The sequence below is a fragment of the Zosterops lateralis genome (assembly GCF_965231275.1).
Source record: "Zosterops lateralis genome assembly, chromosome: 19".
Lineage (NCBI taxonomy): Eukaryota > Metazoa > Chordata > Aves > Passeriformes > Zosteropidae > Zosterops > Zosterops lateralis.
Genome location: NC_139779.1, coordinates 4,002,974 through 4,025,206, shown reverse-complemented (window position 1 = coordinate 4,025,206; position 22,233 = coordinate 4,002,974). Strand labels below are relative to the sequence as shown.

Below are 22,233 nucleotides of genomic sequence, written 5' to 3'. Positions count from 1 at the left end.
GAATGCCACTGATTCCACCTCGCTTTGCTTCTCTCCAGGCACCCGCTGAACTCTTTGAGTTGAAAATAAAAGTGCTTTTTATGTCATATTGGTGACTAGAATTTAGCTGAGAAAGAACAAGAAAGGGTGCTGCCTTATGTGGGTGGGTTTTATATAGCAAAAAGGGAAATGTAATTAATTACTGTGTAGTTTGTCACATAAAAATGTGCAAGGGAACATCACCCTTCAGAAAACATGGTTGTAAAAGCTCCTAAGCTTCTCAAGGGAGATGAAGGAAATGTGATATTTAAAGGTGCCAGTCAGTGCTATAAATTAACCATGTTTTCATGGTATAGTACTGTTAAAATGCCTGTTTAATTTGGCTGGTCATGTACAATTTGATTTCTGTTTGGTATCTGGGCTATCCATACACAGTGTGAAGAACAATAGCATTTTTATGAATGGTTACAATGGTTTTGGTGCATACCACCTGCTGAAATGGTTTGAAATGTAAAATTGCAATTTAAAAATAAAAGTCATCTTTGTTGTTCAGCAAAGACTTTTTTCTTAATCTGGTGTAACAAGCAAATAAACTCAAGAACATCTTCACCACGCCGAAGAAGTAGGTTTTGTTAGGGCTTCTGATGGGAAATTTCAAAACAAAATAATTCATCAGAAAGGTGAGGATGTCTGAAACTGGGAGAAGGAATTACAGTGGATTTCCCTCCGCAACTGTAGCTGCAGCCACCAAACTTAGCAACTACTCTAACAGCAGTGAGTTTTAAGAATACTTTGGATTAACTTCCAGAATTTTTGCTGTTAAATTCCTAAGTTGGTCTTTGTATTAGAGAACAGTTGACAATTTTAAAGGTGTCTGGGTCTCCTGTGGGTGTATTGTGTTGCTCAGTTGGCCTCAGGACCCTAATTTTGGGATAACTGTTTGTTATTACAGGATTACACACACGAATTCCACAAAACCAAAGCAAACTTCTTGGCAATACGAGAAAGGGAGAATCTGTTGGGATCAGTACGGAAAGACATCGAGTAAGTTGTATGGGAAAGGTGTGGGACTGTCCTCAGAGGGAGAAGGTGGAGAGAATGCTTGGCATAGCTCATGTCTGTGCTCTGAATAAAGCAGAAGAAGTTCCTTGAATTCACAATTCTCACTGAGGTTCTGTTCTGTTGGATTTTAGGTCGTACAAAAGCGGGTCTGGGGTGAACAACAGAAGAACAGAACTGTTCCTGAAGGAGCATGAACACCTTCGGAAGTAGGTGTTGTTTCCTGTTTGCTTTTGTTGGAGGTGCCTGATTTTTCTTGGGGAGGTGAAACATTTGAATTTCATGCAGCTGGTTAAACATTTATGGCTTGTGCTGAGAGTGAGCTGTGTGGGGTAGATAACAGTCGTGGCAGTGTCAGTGATTTGGGCTTTAGGATCTCGTCAGTGACAGTTTAGTGTTGTTTTCAGGGGGTTTTGCAAGTCACTTGTGACTCAGACCTCCTCCTCCCAAGGGAGTAGATGTTTCACTCTGACAGGGTGAAAGTTTAAGAAACAAAACAGAAACTCCCATTATTTTGCTGGGTTTCCCTCTCCTTTTTTTTTTTGTCAGTCAGACAGAGAAAAACCTCTTCTCCTTTTGTCTGTACCAAATGTGAACAAAAAGCGGTGGAAGAGATTAATTCCAAAATTACCTACTCAGTTAAATATTTGCAAATTGATTCTAGGTTAGCAGATACCAAGCCAAATAGGAAGCACTTTGTTCTTATTCCTGTTGCAGAGAGGGCACTAAGTTCTGAGTAGCTGCTTTGTGTGTCTCTGTTCAGCAAAAACAGCACAAGTGAGAGCAAACAACTGGAGGGTTTGTGCTTTTTAGAGAGTCAGGAGATAGCTCTGCTCTTCTACCTCTCTCCTTGCCTGGAGTTGTGCTAAACCTCAGGCTCACACGAGAGGGCAGGCTTGCATTTAAAAAAAACCAAATAAATAAATAATCACATGTGGCTTTCTTATATTTAAACTTATAGCCACAAAGGCACAAAAAACTTTCACAGGAAATTAAAACAATTTTTCTTCAATTGTGGCTTATCACCACTTCATCCTCAGTTTTCTTTAGTATCTTTAAAACTTAAAAATTAGTTGTTTGAAAGCTTGATTTGTGACTTTTGTTAAGCATGATCTACAAACAGAATGTTTAAATATTTCTGCAATTGCAAAATACCCCTCTAAGAAACTGATATTGCCCTGAGTGCATTATTTAGAAGTTTGCAAAAATTAAGAGGGGAAAACTTACAGCATTTTGTAAATATTATCTGGCAAATGTCTTCAGAATTGGAGCCTAACATTTTTTGAGGCGTTGATTATTTGGTTTTTAAAATATGTTAAACTCTGCAGTATGTGGATAAGATTAAAATGCATGACAAATAAAGTTAAGGCAGTTTTAGAAAGAGTTTAAAACCATCTGGGTGGTTATTTGAAAATGTTAATGTTTGAAAAAAAACCCACCACAACACAGAGGTAAAGAAAACCAGAAATAAGTGTGGGTTGGGGATCTTTAGTAAACAGGGCCAAAACTAATCATGGAATACTCTGCAAGGTGGAGATAACTGTAAGGACTGTGAAAAAAATCCAGTGTAAAAGGACTAGACAACATTGGCAAGAAATCAAAGCTTGCAAAACTTTTGAATTGAGAATCAGTAAGCTCAGAAAAAGATACTGGCAGAGGAAATTATTAGAGAGTTTCAACATATTTGTCTTCAGAGAAAGCAGTTAATGAGCTATTCATGCCAAAAAAGCCGCAAAAGCTAAGAAAAGGTCCCAAGAAATCACCAGGAGCTGGCAAATGACACCAAACATGCTCCTAGGATAAACTGACAAGCTTTGTGTGAGTCATGATGCTGAATATTTGTAGTGCAGTAAATCCTGGTGCCAGACTAATTGACAGAAGTAGATGATGAATATATTTACACGAAGACACTGGAGTAAAAATCCAAATGTTTTCAGTGCTGTGAAATCTCTGAAAAGAGCTTGAAAAACAGACACAGAAACATAAACTTTGCAATGTATTATTATATTCCCCAAAGCAGTGTAATAATGCCACAGGAATTACGTATTCATATCAGATATTGGAGCATTCACTTGGTTTTGACCCTGCTTAATTTATCATATTAAGTACTTTGACCTATTGCATATTTATTGCATGCTCTGATAACAGAATGTGTGAACTGCTGCCCCACTGCTGAGTGCCAGACTCTTCTGTCAGCCTTTTCCTTTATGCACAACCATGTGAGACAGGATAAACACAAACTGGGGCTTTCTCTGGGCTGTGTTTCCCATGAATGCTCTTCAAAAAGCTGCAGGGTGGGATTGTTTGTGGGGTATTTCAGTGTGGAATGAGAGACAGGAAACTCTCCTGCTTTTTTTTGCCTAAATCTGCCTCTCTCATTTTTTTGTGTCACACTGTGAACACCACGAGGAAGATCCCCTTAATGTTACACATGTAGGTAATCCTAAAAAAAGGAGAGGAAATGAAAAAACCTGTGAGTAGCAGATGCTGATGAGTAAAAGGTTCCAACACACATTAGGCACGAAGGGAACGGCAAAAAGCGCTGCGCAAACCCTGCCTGTGCCTGGCTTTCCATTAAGCCCTGAGGATCCTGGATCCATTTGGCCTCCCTTGGCCAGGGTGGGGCTGGCTGCTGTGTCAGTGCTGCTGGCAGCAGTGGGGATTTCCAGCCTGGAATCCCAGTGGAGCTGGGGCAGCCCTCGGGCAGAGGGGGCACAGGGGGGCCTGTGCTGCCACACCCCACACTGGGCAGGGTGAGACCAAACACGTCGTGTTCTTCTCCCTTCAAAAGCTTCACTGCTGCTCAGTCCATTGATAAACCAGCTCTTTGTTGGGAAAGATTTGTCTAGAAGTTCTGCTGGCTGTGGATAGGAGGCATGAAGTTTCCAAGTCACTCAGTTTCCTGCCTAAGTTGTATAAAGGGAATTCAAGAATAGCTTTATCAACTGCTGGAGAGATGAACAGTAACACTTAATTTTTAAATAAAAAAATTAACCCCTGTTAATTAAAATAAGGTTGGCAGACAGATGTTGTTGAGTATTGATGCCCTGTTAATATTTTTACTTAATACCTCAGATTTTTTGGCATTATAGATGCTTAAAGATATCCTCAATCTAATGTGGTCATATTTGCTGTTAATTTTTGAAATCTTGTTTTCTTGGGTCTGTGCCATTCCCTAAAGGTATTTCATCTTGTCTGTTTGTGTGCTTTTGGCCAGGGGTATAGACAAATCATCCTTTTTCTTCTAATGCTGTTTTCCATCTAAAGAAGACAATTTTGATGAATAGATATAGCTTAGCATTTTAAAAACTGCTCTGAAAAGTGCTGCCTTGGAGGAAACAATTCTGTCAACTTAGAGTCTGCCCTGAGAAATTCTGCAGTTATCGATGAGTTACAGTCTAAGTCAGCAAAGAAGGAACTAATGTCCTTGATTAAATTTGCAATATTGTGTGTGTATGCAAGTGAAAATCTCCCTGGTGTTGTAGGTGAATGATACCAAGGGGTACTGATGAGTTTGTGTAAAAATTGATGAAATCTTCAGAAGTTTAGATTGAAATTACAGATGTTATTACTATTACCTATGATGAATTCCTTGTAAAACGAGGTGAAAACACACCACTTTTCTGTCGTTGTGGGGCAACTGTGTGATTATTACTCAGCTCCAGCACTCAAAACTTAGTCATTTATCCCTTTCTAAAAGAGGTGGCTGGTGGTGAAGCAGGTGCCTGTGTTTTTAATTATTGTCAGGTTTCTGCTGAGTGTTGCTATGCAGCCTGTGAATCAATCCAATTTTTTTTTAAAAAAAAAAACCTGTTAGTTGGAGTTTAGTGTGTGAGTGATGCAGGTAGATGAGATGAACCTTCTGCGAGTGTTCAGACACCCCTGTGTGTCTTAAAATGTTTAAAACTGGCCCAGAGAGGGGTCAGGGTACCAGAGTAGGTGGGTAAGAAACTTTTTTTGAAGGAGGAGAAATAGGAGAGCAAACAAATCAGAGGAAGGTGTGCTGCATGGGAAAGAGAAAAGAGGAATAAGAGAAGTGAGCAAAAGGAATAACAGGAACCTGCAGCAGTTGTGTAATGGTGCTAATTAATAATACATACCTCAGATGATGAGGAGAAATTAGTGTTTGTGCAGTGCTTCATGTATGTGGAGTACTCTGGAGTACTAAACACTTTTATTGCTTTCATTATGGCATTTTGTTATCAGCAGAACTATTCCAAATTTCCTGCTGTTGTTTGGGCAGAAACGGGCACATTCAGTAGAGAATAATCACCAGGAAACCTGCTTCCAAACTTTGCTGGTTATACAGGCAAGATCTTAATGGAGGGAGTGACTGTTTTTCCTCCAAATATTGTCTTTCCTTACAAATTTTCACTTCAGCCCTGATTTGCAGAGAGAAATCAGCTCATCGAGATGCAGAGACACCTTGCAGGGTTTTTGATTACAGGTGACTTGATCTTTTGGGAGAAAGCTGCCAGTTTCCTACCTTAATAGAATTTCTTTTTCTTTTGTTGTCCCTGTTCTCTGTTCTGCATGCCCTGGTTTCCATTCACTGTGCTGCTGCTGCTCAGGTTCCTGTGGATTTCAGTTGAACTTCAGGGTTGGATTAAGACCAGAGAACTGTGATTGCCTCCCTTCCCATCCCCTCCCTAATTCCCAGTTGCAGAGGACACAGAGATGCCTGGGCAGTGGCTGTTCCAGCTGACACACAATTCACCACTGCATCTCCTTCATCTTCTCCTGGAAACACAGAGAATGCAGGAAAACCAGCTAATTCAACAATTCCTTTTTCCATCCCAAGGTGCTTGGGGAAGCAGCAGGGAGGGAGGAATGTGATGAGCCCTTCCCTGGGTGCCTGCTGCCTGCCTGCTCTGCAGCCTCAGAACTGCTGAGCTCCACTTTAGTCAGTCCCAGTAAGGGCTTTTTTTTTTTTTTTTTTAATTACCAAACTTGCTTCTTAATTACACTTATTTTTGTTCACGTCAGAGCAGAATGCGGCGTTCTTGTGGTTCCATTCTCTTAATTTGAATGCAGATTTTAACTGAAGCAGCACTTGGGAATGAATAATCTTTACTCTGTAGCAGTTATGAAAGGAAAACCAACCCAAACAGCTCTGCCCTGGGAGGACAGAGGAGCTCTGCTTTGGAGGGTTTGCATTGGATCTGGTGCTGTGCAGAGCTGGAGAAGGGCTGCAGCACTTTGTCCACTGAACTGGAAGTTACAGTGCAAGCAGGGATTGGGGAATGTAGGTTAAAACATCTCCCTGCTGGCCATTAATTGCAGGAGCTCCGGCAATGGTGTGCTGCTGTTTTCCCAAACACCATTGGCTTGTTTTCTTTGTTGCTGGAATAAGGAAGTTTGAGAAATTGCTGCATTAAAAGTGTGTGCCAGTGCTGGGATATGGCTGTGGTAATCACCTCACTGCCTTACCACTGAATAACTCAGACTTTTGGGGCAGGGCTCTGTGCTCTGTCTGAGCAGCAGCACAAAGAAAATGCTTTTCAAAGAAGGGATTTGAGCAAAGGAGGATTTTTGGTGTTGCAAAGGCTTACTTAAGGATCCACAACAGCTTGTCCTGTAATCCTGTTTCAAAATACAATTCTAGTCTGTGTTTCTGCTCTGTCTCCTTTTCTATTGCTGCGGAGTTTTCTTGATTGCATCAGTGATTCTTTCCTTTAGCCTTATCTCTGTCTGGGCTTGAGTAGGTTTTATCTCCAAGGCTGCTGGCAGAACCTCTGTCTCCTGAAGCCTCGTGGCAGAGGGACACAAAGCCACTCTGGAAGTGGCTGGATCAGCTTCCCCTGTCACAGTCCCAGGCTGAATATGACACTTGGGCACATCATCTACTCAGCTGCAGCACCAGACCGAGGATAATGTGCTGTTTTCTTATTTTAATAGTAAATAATGTTCAGAGAGGGAGACAATTCGTGTCTTCTGGGAAAGGAGAAACTTCACTATATATAATTATATGGCTGTATGAGCAAGTTATTGAAGTAGTTTAATGAGAACTTGGGGAGGTTCAAAGCTTCCAGGCAATGAGGAAAGATGCTCTCTTGGGTATTATTATTATTTATAAATAACTTAATAAAAGATCATGAAAAATCAGCCAAGCAATTCATGATTTAAGAGGTTTTTTCCTCTAAAAATAGTTTGGGCTTCATTAGGGTAAAATCATCTATTTCTTTTAATCTTCCTGTGCTGTATTTAGGACTTAAAAAAACCTCTACCCAAACTGCTAAACCAAAGCTTCTATGTCTGAGTGTTTATTTGCCTGCTTTCATAATAGTTGGATTACTTTAACAATATTATAATCAATAATTTCCCTGACACTGATGACTGTTGTGACATTTTTATATCTCAATATGTCTAAAATGATGGGGAACCCAAATGAAAAAAAAAAAAAAAAAAACATCAAATGCACCACACACAGCACAAAGCTTAGTTTGGGAATTTCCTCTGTAATTTCCAGTACGAAACTGAATTATCCAGGTGACAAAGGAGGCAGCCACATTGACATTAAGAGCTACAAGCTCATTGTTTGCTTTTCATCTGTGTAAAAAGTGAAGGTTTGTGGATGAAATTCCATGTACCCCAGGGAAGGTGACTATGGAAACTCTTGTAGGTCTTTATGAATGTCTGCAGAACTTAAAGGGCAAACTCTCCCAGAGTGAAAGATTACCTGAATATATAATGGAAAAAAAGTGACTGGGACAGAAACTCTGCTCTGGTTCTCGATTCTGAGCTTCCCCTTAGAAACAGCACTTTGGGAAAGGGAAGGATATAAAACCACACTTCAGACTTCAGGCCTCTGTGGTTTCTTCTGAAGTTTTTTGCTCCTTTCAGAAGTAAACAAGTCGCTGATGCATGTTTTATTTGTTTTTAGCTTTCCTTTCAACACTGTTTCTTAACTAGGACAGCTTCCCCCCTCCAAGGTCTGTATTGAAATTAGGGCTGAAATCCTTCCTGCATGGGTTGGTTCTGAAAAGCAGGTGCAGCTTTTCAACAGAATCAACAATTGTGGAGTTTTACCAAATTCCTTTTGTGCAATCTGAGAATCACTTTTATTATTCTAATGCAGCATGTCATTTTTTTTTTTTCAGTGTGGCTGTGCACTTTATTATTCTTCAGGGCTAGAAGTGCTTCCTCATTATTTGCTATTGGATCCTCCAGTAAAAACAAGCTCAATTTGATGTGTATGGATATGATAAATAGTGATTATTTCCATTTTCTCATATATAGAGTGTATATCTGGAAAGTTACCACACTACTGCACAAATGTCATTCTTGAGTTTTATTTAATTTCAGTCTCTCTTAATGCATCAGGATTAGGTCCTCTTCATTCTTGGCTGCTGAATGGTTGCTGTGCAGATATCTTTGTGTTCTATCAAATCCATGATGCTAAGCAGAACTAGATCCAAATTACCCTTAAAGCATCCCCATTTTATCCTAATAATAGAGTTCTGTTTAGAACTTTTCAAGGACCTTAGTTCTGTTGTGATTTGAAAGATGCAGAGTGTTTTCCTCTCACTTGAGAGACTTGTTTATATCAAGTATAGTTGCACTTCTGGAAGAATGTGTCTTGTTCAGTCTCAGATAAAAAGCTCTGAGAACACTGGGAAATTGGGTCAGAAGAAAAATGCTGAGATCTTTACCCATTAATGAATTGCATCCTGGATTTGGCTTGTGGATGGTTTAAATGTAGCGTGCACTTTTACATTCTGAACCACAAGTGTTTGTTATGTTGCATAGTTAACTATGCAGCTTTAAGAATCATTTTCTGCAACTTAATTAACAGGCAGGTAGAGAATTGTGAATCAGGTACCTCAGCCAAGTCCTGCATGAAAGCCACAGAGCTTTTCCCAAAAAAACCCTCAAAACCACAGCAGGTGAAAATGCAGTTGGGGCACAGAATACATGTCTGTCAGTGTGGATTTTAGGGTTTCATACTACAATAAAGTTGGATTGTCATCCTTGGGATAACTCTCACTTCATTTCTGTGTTAGCTGGACTGGAAATTAAAAAGATATTAATTATGAAGTTATTTATGTGATGGGGCTCTTGCAGAAGACATTCCCCCTTGTGCTCTCCTGGTTACTTAGGAGCGTGTGAGTAGTGGAACAGTTCTTTAGCTTTGCCAAGCTTTAGTCAAAAAACACTGAGCTAGAAAAGTGATACAATCTATTTTGTTACAGCACAGATTACAAACAGCTTGTGTTTGTTGTAAGCTGAGCATCTCCTGTCTGTGTGTGCCCAACAAATCAGCCCTGACAGGTTATCCTGGGAGAGCTCCATTTCACTCAGGTCGGTGTCAGATATCACAGCTTGTGTTGCTTGATTTTAGAGGGGTTTTCCCTTTAGTTGAAGGTCCCATCCAAATTCCACGTTTTAAACCAGGGGCAGTAATGCAGGCAGCCCTGCCCTGGCTGCTGGCAGTGCGTGCAGATGTCAAATTTGAGGAAATGCCGATGGAGTCCATTAGGAAGTTACTGGAATTGTTCTGACAGTTGTGGTTGCTGATAATGACTTACAGTAAAGCCTGCCCTCCTCAGTTGATTTCACTTCGTTCCTATGGGTAATATGGAGCAATTACATGGGAGGGTCCATCTCTCCAGGAACTTTTCCCAGTCATGACTCGAGGCCTCATTACTTGGTGCCATCCTGGCACTGGGTTTGTGCTCAACCAGCTCCTGCACTTCATGTGGACAGTAGGAGCTGTTCTCATGTTTTTTAAAGTTTTTACCTGCCTTCTTTGGGTAAACTGAGCACTGCAGGTTATTGAGAAGCTCTTAGTCCCTTATAGATTTGCTCTAAGGGAAGCAATATTGCTGCTGCTCACCCTCTTGGGGCTCTCAGGCACTTTCCCAGTCGTCTGCATGCCAAAGAGCTTTCTTGGCTAACTCCTCTTGTAGAGACACAGTTCTTCCACTCTGATAATTCCCAGGCAACTCTGATAATTCCCAGGCATAGAGTTCAGTGGAGGTGCAGTCTATACCCTTTGGAAATCCAGGAGAAACAGCTGTTGGTGCTGTCACACCTGTTTTAAGAGAGAAAATCTCTTGATGCTTGTTTGCCTCCATTAAACTGAATTAGAACAACTAATCTATTTATTTGCTATGTTGCACATGTAGATGTGTTTACAGGTGTTAGCTACAAAGAAAGTGCTTTCCTTAGTGTGTCTAAAATCCAAATTGCTGGAATTGATGAGCTGTTGAGGTATTTACTTAGTGATGTAGCTAGAAGTCAAATTTTTAGCTGAATTTGTGTTACAGGATTGCAGTTGGAGGGAGGAGGTTTCACCAGATTGTTTTCCTGAAAATCTTTTGGCACATTCTTCCCTGCAGTGAAAGAGATGCCTTCTGTGTATTTTTTTTTTCCTCATGTAGAATTTCTTTCCATCTGGAAAGAAATTCAGCACCAGACAATGTTGGTTTACTCTTGCCTAGAGCAATGGATTCTGTTCCAGTGCCTCTCATTCTAGATTTAACAAATTGCTGGCATGGATGAAAAGCAACATGATATTGTGCTTTTTTCTTTTCCAATTTTGCAACTATTCCTCATTCTTACTGAAAGGGGTTTCTGAGGTGTGCAAAAATAAGCTTCCTGAGGTGTTCAGAGTTTGTAGATGTGATGATGATGAGCAAATTTATTCATTGAATAATGCTCACATTTGGGCTGGGTTTTGTGTTTGATTATTGCCTTCTGCAACAGACAATGTGACAAAATTGCATTTCCTTAGCATCCAGAGTTGTGCTTGAATTAACACTCAAAGAAAACCAACAAAAAAGAGCAGTTTGGGTCAGCATTTGAACCTTTCTTTGCTTTCAGAGTGGTTTCTGTGGGGAAACTGTTCATCCCTGAAAATGCCTATTTTGCCTCATGTCTTTGTTTCTGGCCAACCAGCTTTTCTCATGCTGGAAGTGGAAGATGTGTGCTTCTTAGTCAAGTATATCGGTCTTAATAGAAAATAAATAGACTTCTACACCAATTCTTGCCTTTTTTAGCTACTTTGAAACTAAATTGAATCAAACTTGGGATGAGTCTTACAAAATCTGGAATATCTTGTATTACAGGGAGGCAAAAAAAAAAAATGTTCAGCTTTGCATTCTTCTACTTAAGTTTTTAAAGAGCTTAATGATCATGAATTTTTAATATGATAAGGAATGTTGATGGCAAGCAGAAAAAATGAGTTGGAGATTGGGTTTTTTTGTGTGTGTGAGGTTTTTTCATTATTATTCTGTTATTATGACAATGGAAATAACTGAGTGTGTAAATCAGATTTGCCTCATAGCTGCATATTTGTATTAGAGTGTATTTTGCATTCCTGGAAGCTCCAAATTGCCTGGTGATCCAGGACTGTGAAAATATGAAAGATTTATTGGAGGCAGTTTGAGAGAGCAGAGAGCAGAGCAGTTAGAGAAAGAACAAAGTAAAATTATTATTTCTGTAGTTATTCATTATGAAAGGAAGAAAATAGTTTATTCTACAGGGTTTTCCCTATCCCTTTTAAATTATTCTATGTGATAATATTGCCCTTAATTTCATCTGAAGGGTTTAAAGCATGCTGTGAGATGAGTTGGGTACAGATGAGTTTTACTGCTCTGCCCTGTTCCTCTGACTTGGTTTGGGTATCAGCAACAAAATCTATGGATATGGGAGAATCCCAGTCCTCAGCTAAGAATTCATCTATATTAATGAATTTTATTTAAGTATAGACACAGAGATTTACCATACAAACAACATAAAATGCTTTCTTTTAGTTGTAAAAACCTGGTGTGATGAGCAGGACTCTTTTCTATCTGGGAGTCATATTTCATTTAATTTCTGCCTCAGATTAATTTACCTGTCTGCATATTTAAAAGACAAGCTGTGCCATCTTCTGCAGACAGCAGTTGCACAGAGACCTGGTTATTTCATATGCATGGCTGCTGCTGCTGGGTTTGTGCCATTCCTTACAGGAGGTGATTGCCTCAGCAGCTTCCAGCCTTTTTTTTTTTTATTTTTTTATTTTTTTCCTGTAGTATTTTTAAATGGCTTTGTCTGTCTGGACAGGTGAAAATGCAGAGTTTATTGAAACAGATGGCAAGTCAGATTAATAGTGCCCAGAACCATGTTTTGCTTGGATGTTCATAAGGAAATGTCCACTGGATTTTTTGTCTGCTTGGACAGCAGAAGAACAAAGTCGATAGATTTTCATTTAAGAGCTTCTTTTTGTAGTGTTTTGAATATGTAAGTTAAGCACAATTGCCTCATTCGATGTTATTTTTTTATTCTGGCAAATGATTGAAATGAACATTATTTTTAATTGTGAGAACAGCTTCTATTTGGGGAGAACAGGTTATTAATAGTCAGAGATCTGCTAACTTCCCTTGTGTCTCTGGGCCCTGTTGTACTTTGTGTTCCTGATCTTCCTTAAAATCTGACTTATTTTTATGGTTATGAGCTGTAAAATGAATGAAACAGATGCTTCTGTTTGGGTGTCACTGTGAGTGAACTTTACAATCTGTATTTGCCAAGGAATCCAAATCTGCACATCAGAATCCCCGAAATGTTCCTGCTCACACTGACTGCCTCTACCAGAATGTCAGGGAATGTCATGGCCATTTCCTGGGGGAGGTTTGTTCACCTGACAAGGAGAGATGAGTTTGGAAATCCTCTCAAGAGCTGATTCTTCTTGGGGTGGGGAGAAAGTTGTGCTAATAAATCTGTGGTTCCTTTAGTCTGCCCTTACCTACACATCTTCATTCTGAAGAAAATTTCTGTGTATCTCATCCTTTTAAATATTTGGGATGACTCCTCATTGAAATCTTGATCTGGAGGCTTCAAATGCCTGGTAAATGCCCTGTGCTGGCATTTGCAGCTCATGCCTGTGTGTGTTGGTGTTCAGAACTGATTATTACTGGTTTATATGTATTTATGACCTTCTGACATCATTTTACAGGTAGCCACACGCCCAGAATTTATTTTTGTGTGTGTATAAACATACATACACATATAAAAACAAAGCAGTGTAATGTAATCTGAAGCTTTTAAATAACTTTATGTGTTTATGTGTCTAAGTAATAAAACTGCCCATCTACAGCTTTCTCTCTATCATAAAAAGCAGTGAGTGACCCTGCTGCAAACTGGCAAGACTAATTTTGGTGCTCTAAAAGCCTTGGAGGACATGCTAGTTCACTTGAGGTCTGTAAAAGTGTTCAGCTTCTCTGTCATCTTCAGTTCATCAACATAAAAATTCTGTAATTTCATCAGTTAAATGGATGAAGAGCTGGTAATGATTTTTTAAGGCAGGTTTTTTTAATAGGGCTGTTCTAACATTTTCATCCACAGTTTTTTTTTTTAAAGTGCAACCTGTTTCCAGCGAGATTTTTAATACCTTTTCATTGATGATTTTTTTTTTTTTAAATTGAACCTTTTCTAAAATGATTCATTCTTGTGCACTGCTCTTTCTTTTGAGGCTGTTTTCTAATGGCTTTGCAGTTTATTCTTATTATGCCCTGCCCACATAACACACTTGTCTGTTAGAGACTATTCTCAGCTGGATTGTGCCTCTTGGAGACTCAGCGATTACAGAAATCTTCAATGCATTGCTTTCCTGTTCTGCCTGCCTTGGGGACATTGGGAGATGCTGTGACACTGCTTTGTGTACACAGCCAGGGTGTTTCCCTTCTCTGTGCCAGTGTAATAAACACCACACAGTGAATAAAAACTGGTTTTATTGGCTTAAACCAACGTGCTCACAACTGATATGAATCTTAGAGAGCATAGCTCTGTTTGCTGCCCCAATGGAGTCCCTGGCAGCTTAAAATTGAGCAAAATATTTTTAGTCCTCTGTTCTGTGTCTTTATTTCAATCCATGGACAGCCTGAAATAGCAACCTTCGTGTTTTCACTCCTCTTCACAGACAAATAAAGTCATTCTGTTTGCCTCTCTCTCCCCCTCCCCGAGCAGGTCGCACAGGCGCGCGCTCGCTGCCCCGCGCGCTCCTTCCCCTGCACCTCCAGCTGGAGCTGTGGGGGGATCTCCAGAATTCCTGTGGGAAGAAGAAAAGTTCCAAATCAGGCAGCTCCGGCTGAGTCAGAGGCAGAGCTGTGCTGCTCCGGGGGCTGGCAAAACACTTGGAATGAGGAGGGTGGAGGATGAAGATAGCCATGCCCTATTGGGTTTTGAGTTGCCCTTTGAGTTTGGAAGCAATAAATTCTGATTTAGTACTGAAAACAGTAGCCAGTACAACATAAAATTACTTTTCTGTCAGGCTGATTTCCTCCTCAATAATTTTGCAGTTATTTTCCAAGAATTTGTATGAATCTGTGGGATAAAGGGAGCAGTTGTAGGGTTGCATTGTTGTTTCTGCACTGTGGGAACGATGCAGTCACCTGTTCCACGTCAGGGTTACACTGGAGATATCGATTGCTGTAACAAGAGGTGTTTTTCTGGCATTTCACAACTGGCTGCAAAGCAGTGATTAAAAACCCTGTGTGAAAGTTGAGTACAGAAAAGGAGAAATAGCTGCAGTCCTCCAAGGATCTTGTTACTCTCCTTAATGGTGCGTGTCAGGTTTTTAAATGAAATGTCCTCTCTGGTGCTGTGCTTGAAGCTGCCTTTTTTTTTTTCCCAGAGATGCTGCACAAAGCTGGATCGATGTGTGGCAGCCAGAGCAGGGCCATGTGTCACCCAGGGCTTTCTCTGACACGTTCTGTGTGTTGTGTTCCCATCAGTTCAGGTCTCATCCAGCTGCTGTTGCCACAGAAGGAATTTGCCAGCATAAACCAGTGTTTGGGGAGCTAATCCTGAGCAGGGCTCTGAGATGGACCCAAGTCTCAGCTTCTTAATCATTAATGACATTTTTTGAAGGGGTTTAAAAAGCAATAAAATTAGCTACTCCTTTCTCTAATACTCCTTTCCAAACAGTTCTTCATAAATCACAGTGCCAATTCTCCTTTTCTTGTCTCCTCAGTGTTTTATGTGTTCTCCTGAGCTGCTGCTCTTGCTACACTTAGGAAATGCTGCTCTAGAGGAAATTCCAGTGCATCTTCTCCAGAGTCTGTATAAACCAAACCTATGTAGTAGCAAAACGTGACAACATCCAGAAATAAAATATTCTAAGGGCAAATTTATTAGGATGATGGTGGGGAATCATTGATTTGTGATCTAAAGTAGTACTTAGTGCTTGTTACTTTTTTTAACTTTTTTTTTTTTTTCTTTTGGCTTTCAGCTCAGATCGACTGATAGAAGAAACAATAAGGTAAGGATGAATGTAAAAAAAATTCATTATTTTCCATACAATCAGCATTTCTATTAAATTGTGTCTAAATATATCAGTCACTATATTTATACAGTAACTGTATTGTTTCCAACTCCTTGGCAGTATTACAATGAATTGCTGGTGGGTTTGGTTTGGGTTTTTTCTATTCAATATTGACATAAGAATGTTGCTTCAATGTTTTATTCAGCCTAGCTTAGAAAAGTTGGGTTTCTGCTCAAAGGTGAATCACCTTTGGAGCAGAGTGAATCTCAGGCTGAGCTGTTGAGGGCTATTCCAGTTTCTTCTCACAGTGACACTCATGTAAAACCTGATTTCTTTAACTTTCAATGTATTCAGAATATTCAGTACCCAGTGTGCAGCTGATATAGGTAAGTCTTTTATCACAACTGCTTGAGAGTTTATTGCTGTTGTACATTTATTTTTTTCTTATTCTTACATTGTCTGAGTACTTAAATTATACCTTCTCTAACTGATCTAGACATTTTAGAACTGTAGCAACATAAATTTTATTATCTGTGCCCTTTTCAAGCCAATTTTTTGCAGACCAATAACTCAAACTATAATACTGCCCAATTTAATGGTTTTTAAATTTAGATTATTGCTTTAAAACAAAATAGGGGGGAAAAAAGGAAGGAAGCAAGTAAGATATGCTTTCAGACAATGCATGTACTGACATAAATGACCAAGAAGAGTAATTAGATGCAGCAAGGCTGTGTCCTTTAAGGGCTGGCTGCCTTAAGTACACACAGTGGGCTCAGGATAATTAATGTGGAGAAAGAATGTGTTAAACCACATCAGTGTGCAGTGATGAACCAGAAGTGACCAGTGCAATAATACCTGAAAATATGGGTGCAGTTTTTCACCACAGCCTCACAGAAATATTTCTCCAACTTAGCCCAGCTGTATTTGTTTTGGGTTCTAGTCCTTTCCTCACTAAAAACCTTTCATTTATTGCCATGCTTGTGACCCTAATTTTCCATGTCAAAAATGCTCAGTGTTTGGTGAATTTCTTCTTCGCTGCCACTCCAAGTAAACAGGGCATTAAGCAGCATATGGTGATTTATTACTCTTAATATCCTGCAAAATTACTTGTAATTACTTGTAATTATGTCATTGGCCTGGCTTCTTGATTCTGTGTCATCAGAGGAGCTCAGAGCTCTCAACCTTGCATTGTTTGTTATCTGTAGTAAATTCTTGCTTAAGTTGTTGCCAAAAATGTTCTGCAGTTTTTGGGTATAAAAAAAGCTTGTTTAGTAACTACCTGGAGTAGGGAATGTGATTCCACTTATATCTGTTGAGTTGAATTCTGCCTCTGTTAAAACCAGGGTGAATTTTTTGTTGAACTTTTTTTTTTCTTGTGGTCCCCAGTAGTGGCAAGTGTTTGGGTGTGACATTAATTGATGGTAAATCCTTCTGCCTTCTAAGTGAATTTCCCAGATGGAAATTTACCCAGCTCACCAATTGTTTTATCTATTGTAACCGAAATAAAAGAAGGAATTGTGCAGAAGAAGCTGTTTGAGGACAGATTCCTTGAGATGTAATTAGCCTATTCTGGCTACTGCTCTGTCTTCAAGGTTTACATCTGCTGCAGTTCATTACTCATTTTTTAATTAAGCAAGTCAGGAAATCACGTTTTATTTCCTTCACACTTTTATTTCCTCAGGGTTTGTTACTAAGCACTGATCCTAAACACTGGAAAGCGCATTTTTATGTGTGCAGAGGCTTTTGTTGACCAGCTACAGCCACTAATTGTGAGTCCTTGCTCTGATTTTCTCTCAGGAGGAGAAGTGAGGAGTCTGACTCTTCCTCTGCCTGGTCCTCCACGGAGCAAACATTCGTGCCAGGGAATAAATGGGCACCTGAGCTGAAATGATTCAGTAACTAAAGCAGTGAGCAGGGCTGTCACTCCAGATGTGTGGTTATTACTAAACTTTTAATCAATTTTTAAATGAATTACGTGCCATGGGTTCTCACTGCAGCATATTTCTCTCCAGAAGCGAGTGGGATGTGATACTTTGTACTGCAGTTCTTTTGGAACAGCGTTCACTTCTCTTGGCCAGATTTAAAAATAAGCAGAGATTTTTGCTTAATATGTTTGGAGTTCTCAGGTTTTCATTTTCAAACATTATCACTTGTCCAAAATAGCAGACCATTTATTTCTTGTTTTCTAACAACTTGTGTTTTTATGTTGGCTCAGTTGGAATATTTTTTATAGTTTTGCCTGTACAGTGTGACAAGTTCTTGGGATTTTGTTGTAATTCTGAGGCCTGATCTATCAGTGTTTGTATATTAACAGATTGGACTGAAGCCAGACCAAAGCCATAGATTTCATTTATTAAAAAATCATCTCCTTATGTATTTGGGCTGTCTTTTTAGGTAATAATTAAGATTTAATAGTAGGGAAAAACTCAGCTGCATTGAGTGTTGACTCTTCAGAATGGAAAGGCATGAGCTACGTTTTGAGAATTCTCTCATTTCACAGCCACCTTAGCAGAGTGTCCAGGCAAAATCACCTGCACTCCTAAGAAAATGTTTCTTCTGTTTTCACCTTAGGCTTCACCAAAAGGAACAATACTCTTTAAAGGAATCTGCCAGGTTGTGCGGGTAGCTATGCATTGATACACGCACATATGTGTATATTTAGAGATACAAATATAGAAATGTATCTCTAGACAAAGGATAAGTGATGCAATCAGAATTTTTACCAATTTAAACCTAGAGCTTTCATTTCTATGCACAGTCACAGAGTCCATTCCCTAATCATAGCCCTTGTCATGAATTTCAATGAGCAAGTATGATTCATGGCATGCAAAATGAAGCAGAAGTTCCAGTAATACGTGAATTATTTGATTTTTAATAACACAACTTCTTACTTTAGAGTTTTGTTTTAGTTCTCCAGCAGTGTAGATTTGACTGATGTGTCTCAGCGGGCAAAGCCAGGAGTTGATTTTTTGGTACATTTCCCTCAGTGACACTGGATGGATGTGGCTGCAGTGTGGGGTGAAATAACGACAGCTTAAACACTTAAATAAGCAAAATCAAAACTCTTTGCTTCCAAGTCAGGCAGCATTGAAAGCGTTTTCTCTGCATGTTAGACTTGTCTGTCTGGGATAATGCCTGGAAGTGTTTATTACCCTGGGGTTTTTAATGCCAGTGAAAACAGCAAACTAAGTACAAATATCAGTTGGGTTTGCTTTGGAGGGAAATTTGGCCGCTTGCATACCCACGGCACTGCTGAACAATCAAGGGCAAACTTGGAATGTGGCAGAAATTTTGAGGGAAATATGGCTGCAAGCACAGGAATTTGAGATACTCCTGCTGCTCTGGGGAAGAGATAGGTGGGTGTTTTATGGCTCTGACCTTGGGCTTAGCTGGGAGAGATTTCTCCAGTAGCGCAGCAATGCCGAGCGTTGTACTTGAGCAGGGCTTTAATATTAAATATAGAGAGCAGGCCAGATACCATCTGGTTTTAGAAACTTGGTTTACACCCAGCTCTGGTAGTTCCAGCCAGTGCAGAGCACTGAGAATAATTCCTGCTGGTTTCCAAGTGAAATGTTAAATCGGGGTCATCTCCATTCCAGTAAAGAAACGTTTCATCTTTTTTCTGGGAAACGCCGCGCGCGAGTTCCGGAACATCAGAACCAGGTCGTGGCGATCTGGGGAGCTTGTGGTGGGGAAGTGACTAAATGGGGCCAATGTTGTCAATGGGAAGACTGTGATTAATTTTTTAAAATCTGCATTTGTCAGTGAGGCAATGGCAGCAGCAAGTCCATGAACATATGTCAGGGATGGGAATGAAACCAAAACCGTCTGATGGAGGATATGAGGAAGCTGCAGTGCTCAAGATACAAGACCAATCTCTGGACTGGTCCCCAGGAACTCTCTTTTCTGCTGCTTCTTAAATTTAATAATCTCCTTTACAGATCTAAGGGCTTAGATAAACCAGCTCAAGGTCTGAATAATCAAATTATACGTGAGCAACGTTGCTTTTTGCTTGAATTTTGGTTTGTTAATAGTAGCTGGAATCCAGTTAAAATCTTGTTCATGAATATCACAATTACATTTCATTACTAGACCGTATCATATTAAAAATGGTAATTACCCTAGTTTTTTTTTTTTTCCTTCAGAGCTCTCCAGTAAAACCCAGCCCTTTGAGCTAAATTCTTGAAAATGCTGGAGTAAAAAAAAAAATTAAATTGGTTTCTGTCTCTTAACCCTTTACATCCTGGCTTTTTATATGAAATGGACAGTTTCACTCCTAAGATGTTAAAGCAGGAACCTTGTGTTTTGTGAATAATTATTTCTAAAGGCATTTTGGAGATGGCTCAGGAGCACTTTATCTACTGGCAGTCTTCTTGTGTTTTCACTTCTGTAAATGAATGGATGTTTTAATGAGTCATTGGATGCATCTTACAAAAATATGGGACTTAATTCAGAAGTGCTTTGAGAGACGTATTAAAAACTCATCTGGACAAATATCAAGTCGGTGTGGGGGTGGGAGATAGGAATCTGTAGGTTACTGAACAAACTTTTCTGTGTACAGAAATAATAGGAAATAATTTTTTCTTCTAACTTGATTTTTAGTAATTCAAAATTCCCTGGGTGCTCTTCTTAACAGCAAATTTTTAGTGGTTTTCTGAGTTTGTTGTTTTTTACATTAGAGGACTAAAATACCTGCATTGAAAATCTGTATGTTTGTAGCAGGTAAAAGCAGCATTTCACATTTTCTTACCTCTGAAATTGCAGCTTTAGTTCCCTTTTCTGTTTTTCCAATTTATTGTGTTGTTCCACTTAACTTTTACTCCTCCAGAACATTTCCCCTCCATATTTAAGGCTCACAGACTCATCCAAGAACTTGTTTTAATCATTGTTATTCCTGTAGATGAAGTCAACAGCAGTAGAGGTGACTTTTTTGAGTTATTATGCAGCCTTGTTGTATTTATGTCCTGCTTTATGTGTTTTTGAAACACATGCCAGCAAGGAGAGCAGTATTTGCCATATTTTTCTTTCTCAGGCACTGTGTCTTCAGAGCCCAAACTTTGTCAACCGAGAAATTCTTTATAATCTTCATTTTATATCTTGTTTTTAAGAGCAGAGTTGCTTCTTTTCTAACCTCCAAAACATATTAAATTTAAAGTGGGAAATTTTGTTTTGTGTTTGCCTGTATTGGTAAAGAAACAAAGAATATGAAAACTTATATACTGTGGGGGATATTCTTAATTAGGACCAGATCCCAGAAATGGATTTTTTCTGTGCTGTGATGGAAGCATCATTTGGGATGAAACAAACTTCTAAATTTAAAGCTTCAGCCACGAGAGCATAATTCTTATGTTGCTTATAAGGTAATTCCAGTTTGCATTGGAGCTGGAGGAGAAAAGTCAAACCCTGCCTGTTTCAAGAAATCTCAGTGTTTCACACTGTTAACAGTTTATATAGAACTGAAATAATTTCACTGTAAAATACAGAGATTAATGGAAAAATTGTGATTTCATTCATGTTGCTTCACCCCATTCATTGTCCTCTGAAGAAGTGTTGCCTGCTTGTTCTCCTCTTGTGTGAGCTGTGGATTATTCTTAGCTCCAACAACTTGATCCTCTTTCTTTCCCCAGCATTGCCATGGCAACAAAAGAAAATATGACTTCGCAGAGAGGGATGTTGAAGTCAATACAAAGCAAGATGAATACCTTGGCAAGTATCCTTTTTTCCTAAAAATTGGTGCTGCCTATGCCTAAGAAGAAATATGGTACGATTTTTCACTCTGTCATTTGGGGGATCAGCAGTGTCAGTGGTTCTGTGACCTGCACTGTCACCAGTGACAAACAGGCCAGGTTTTTATCAGTCTCACCTGATAACCTGACTGAAGCATCTTAATGGTAAATGTGGTGAATGAGCTGGTTTTGGTCAAATGTGGGCACTGCATATAAATTAACAGAATTTAATTTTCAGGTAGAGGTCTGCAACAGCATTTCATGGCCTTTCCTGCTGCATGTATTTGTACAAGTATAGTTTCATTTCAGGTCTTGCTTTTTGCTCTCAAAAAAGCTGAAGCTTGGTGTTGATCACTGCTTGCTGTGCTTTACAGCTAAGAGTAGTCAGGGCCTGAGTATCCTCTTGTCTGTCACATTCCTGTAGATGTTAATTAAGATTTTGGCTTGTTGGTTTCTGTGCATATTCTGTCTCAGGGCTAAGGACTGTGCCATGTTGTCAAGTCACGCATGTTTGTGATTTTTCCACTTATTCTTTTCTGTCCATGGACAACATCAGCACCGTTTGGTCAGACACATGACAGCCTGGAAAGATTCATTTTGGTAACCCAGAAATTTCATTACAGTTCTTAGCAATTGGAAAGGACATTTCAATAAAATGTCAATAAGCTTTGGCTTTCAAAAGATCCCCAATTCCAAAGACATGAAGCTCTGAAGCTGGTTGTCTTGCTGGCAGTTGTATTTTGTACATTAAGAGGTAGATTTTACACCTTTGTGGTTTTACAGAGCTTGCACAGTGTGTGGGTCATGCAATGTGCAGGATTTTCTCAGTCAAATGACTGAGAAAACAACTTTGGTTGTTCTCTTCACCAGTAACAGAACCCCACTGAAGATGTTTTATATAACCACCCCATTTTTATTTTTTTTTTTTTCATTCTCATTTAAACACAATTAGTAAAAGTAACTAAGCCTCACATACTGGAGATTAAAGTGCTGGTAATTGAGGTGATCAGGTGGTGAATTCTGTGTGAATATGAGCTCTGGGCTGTTCCCTTTTCTCTGCTGGTCTGCAATCAGTGAAGTGCAGCTGTAATCCTCCTCCTGTCCATCAGGGCTTCCTGCCCCTGCTTCCTCCAGCTTGGGAACAGTCGCAGTGTTGGCATTTCCCCATCCAGGCTTTGGGGCTTGTTGGTGAATTCCTGTTTGCTGCCATGCCCTTGACTCAGA

The 22,233-nt window shown here is 39.5% G+C and overlaps 1 protein-coding gene across 2 annotated transcripts in view; it reads left to right on the top strand.

Moving 5' to 3' along the window:
- Window positions 1-22,233, top strand: part of GOSR1 (golgi SNAP receptor complex member 1) — a 29,094-nt gene that overhangs the window by 2,602 nt on the left and 4,259 nt on the right. For both annotated transcript variants that reach the window (XM_083875144.1, XM_083875143.1), the window contains exons 5-8: window positions 932-1,023; window positions 1,173-1,247; window positions 15,251-15,280; window positions 20,911-20,993. In XM_083875144.1, coding sequence (XP_083731270.1) covers window positions 932-1,023; window positions 1,173-1,247; window positions 15,251-15,280; window positions 20,911-20,993 — 280 coding nt within the window. The remainder of the gene's footprint in view (window positions 1-931; window positions 1,024-1,172; window positions 1,248-15,250; window positions 15,281-20,910; window positions 20,994-22,233) is intronic.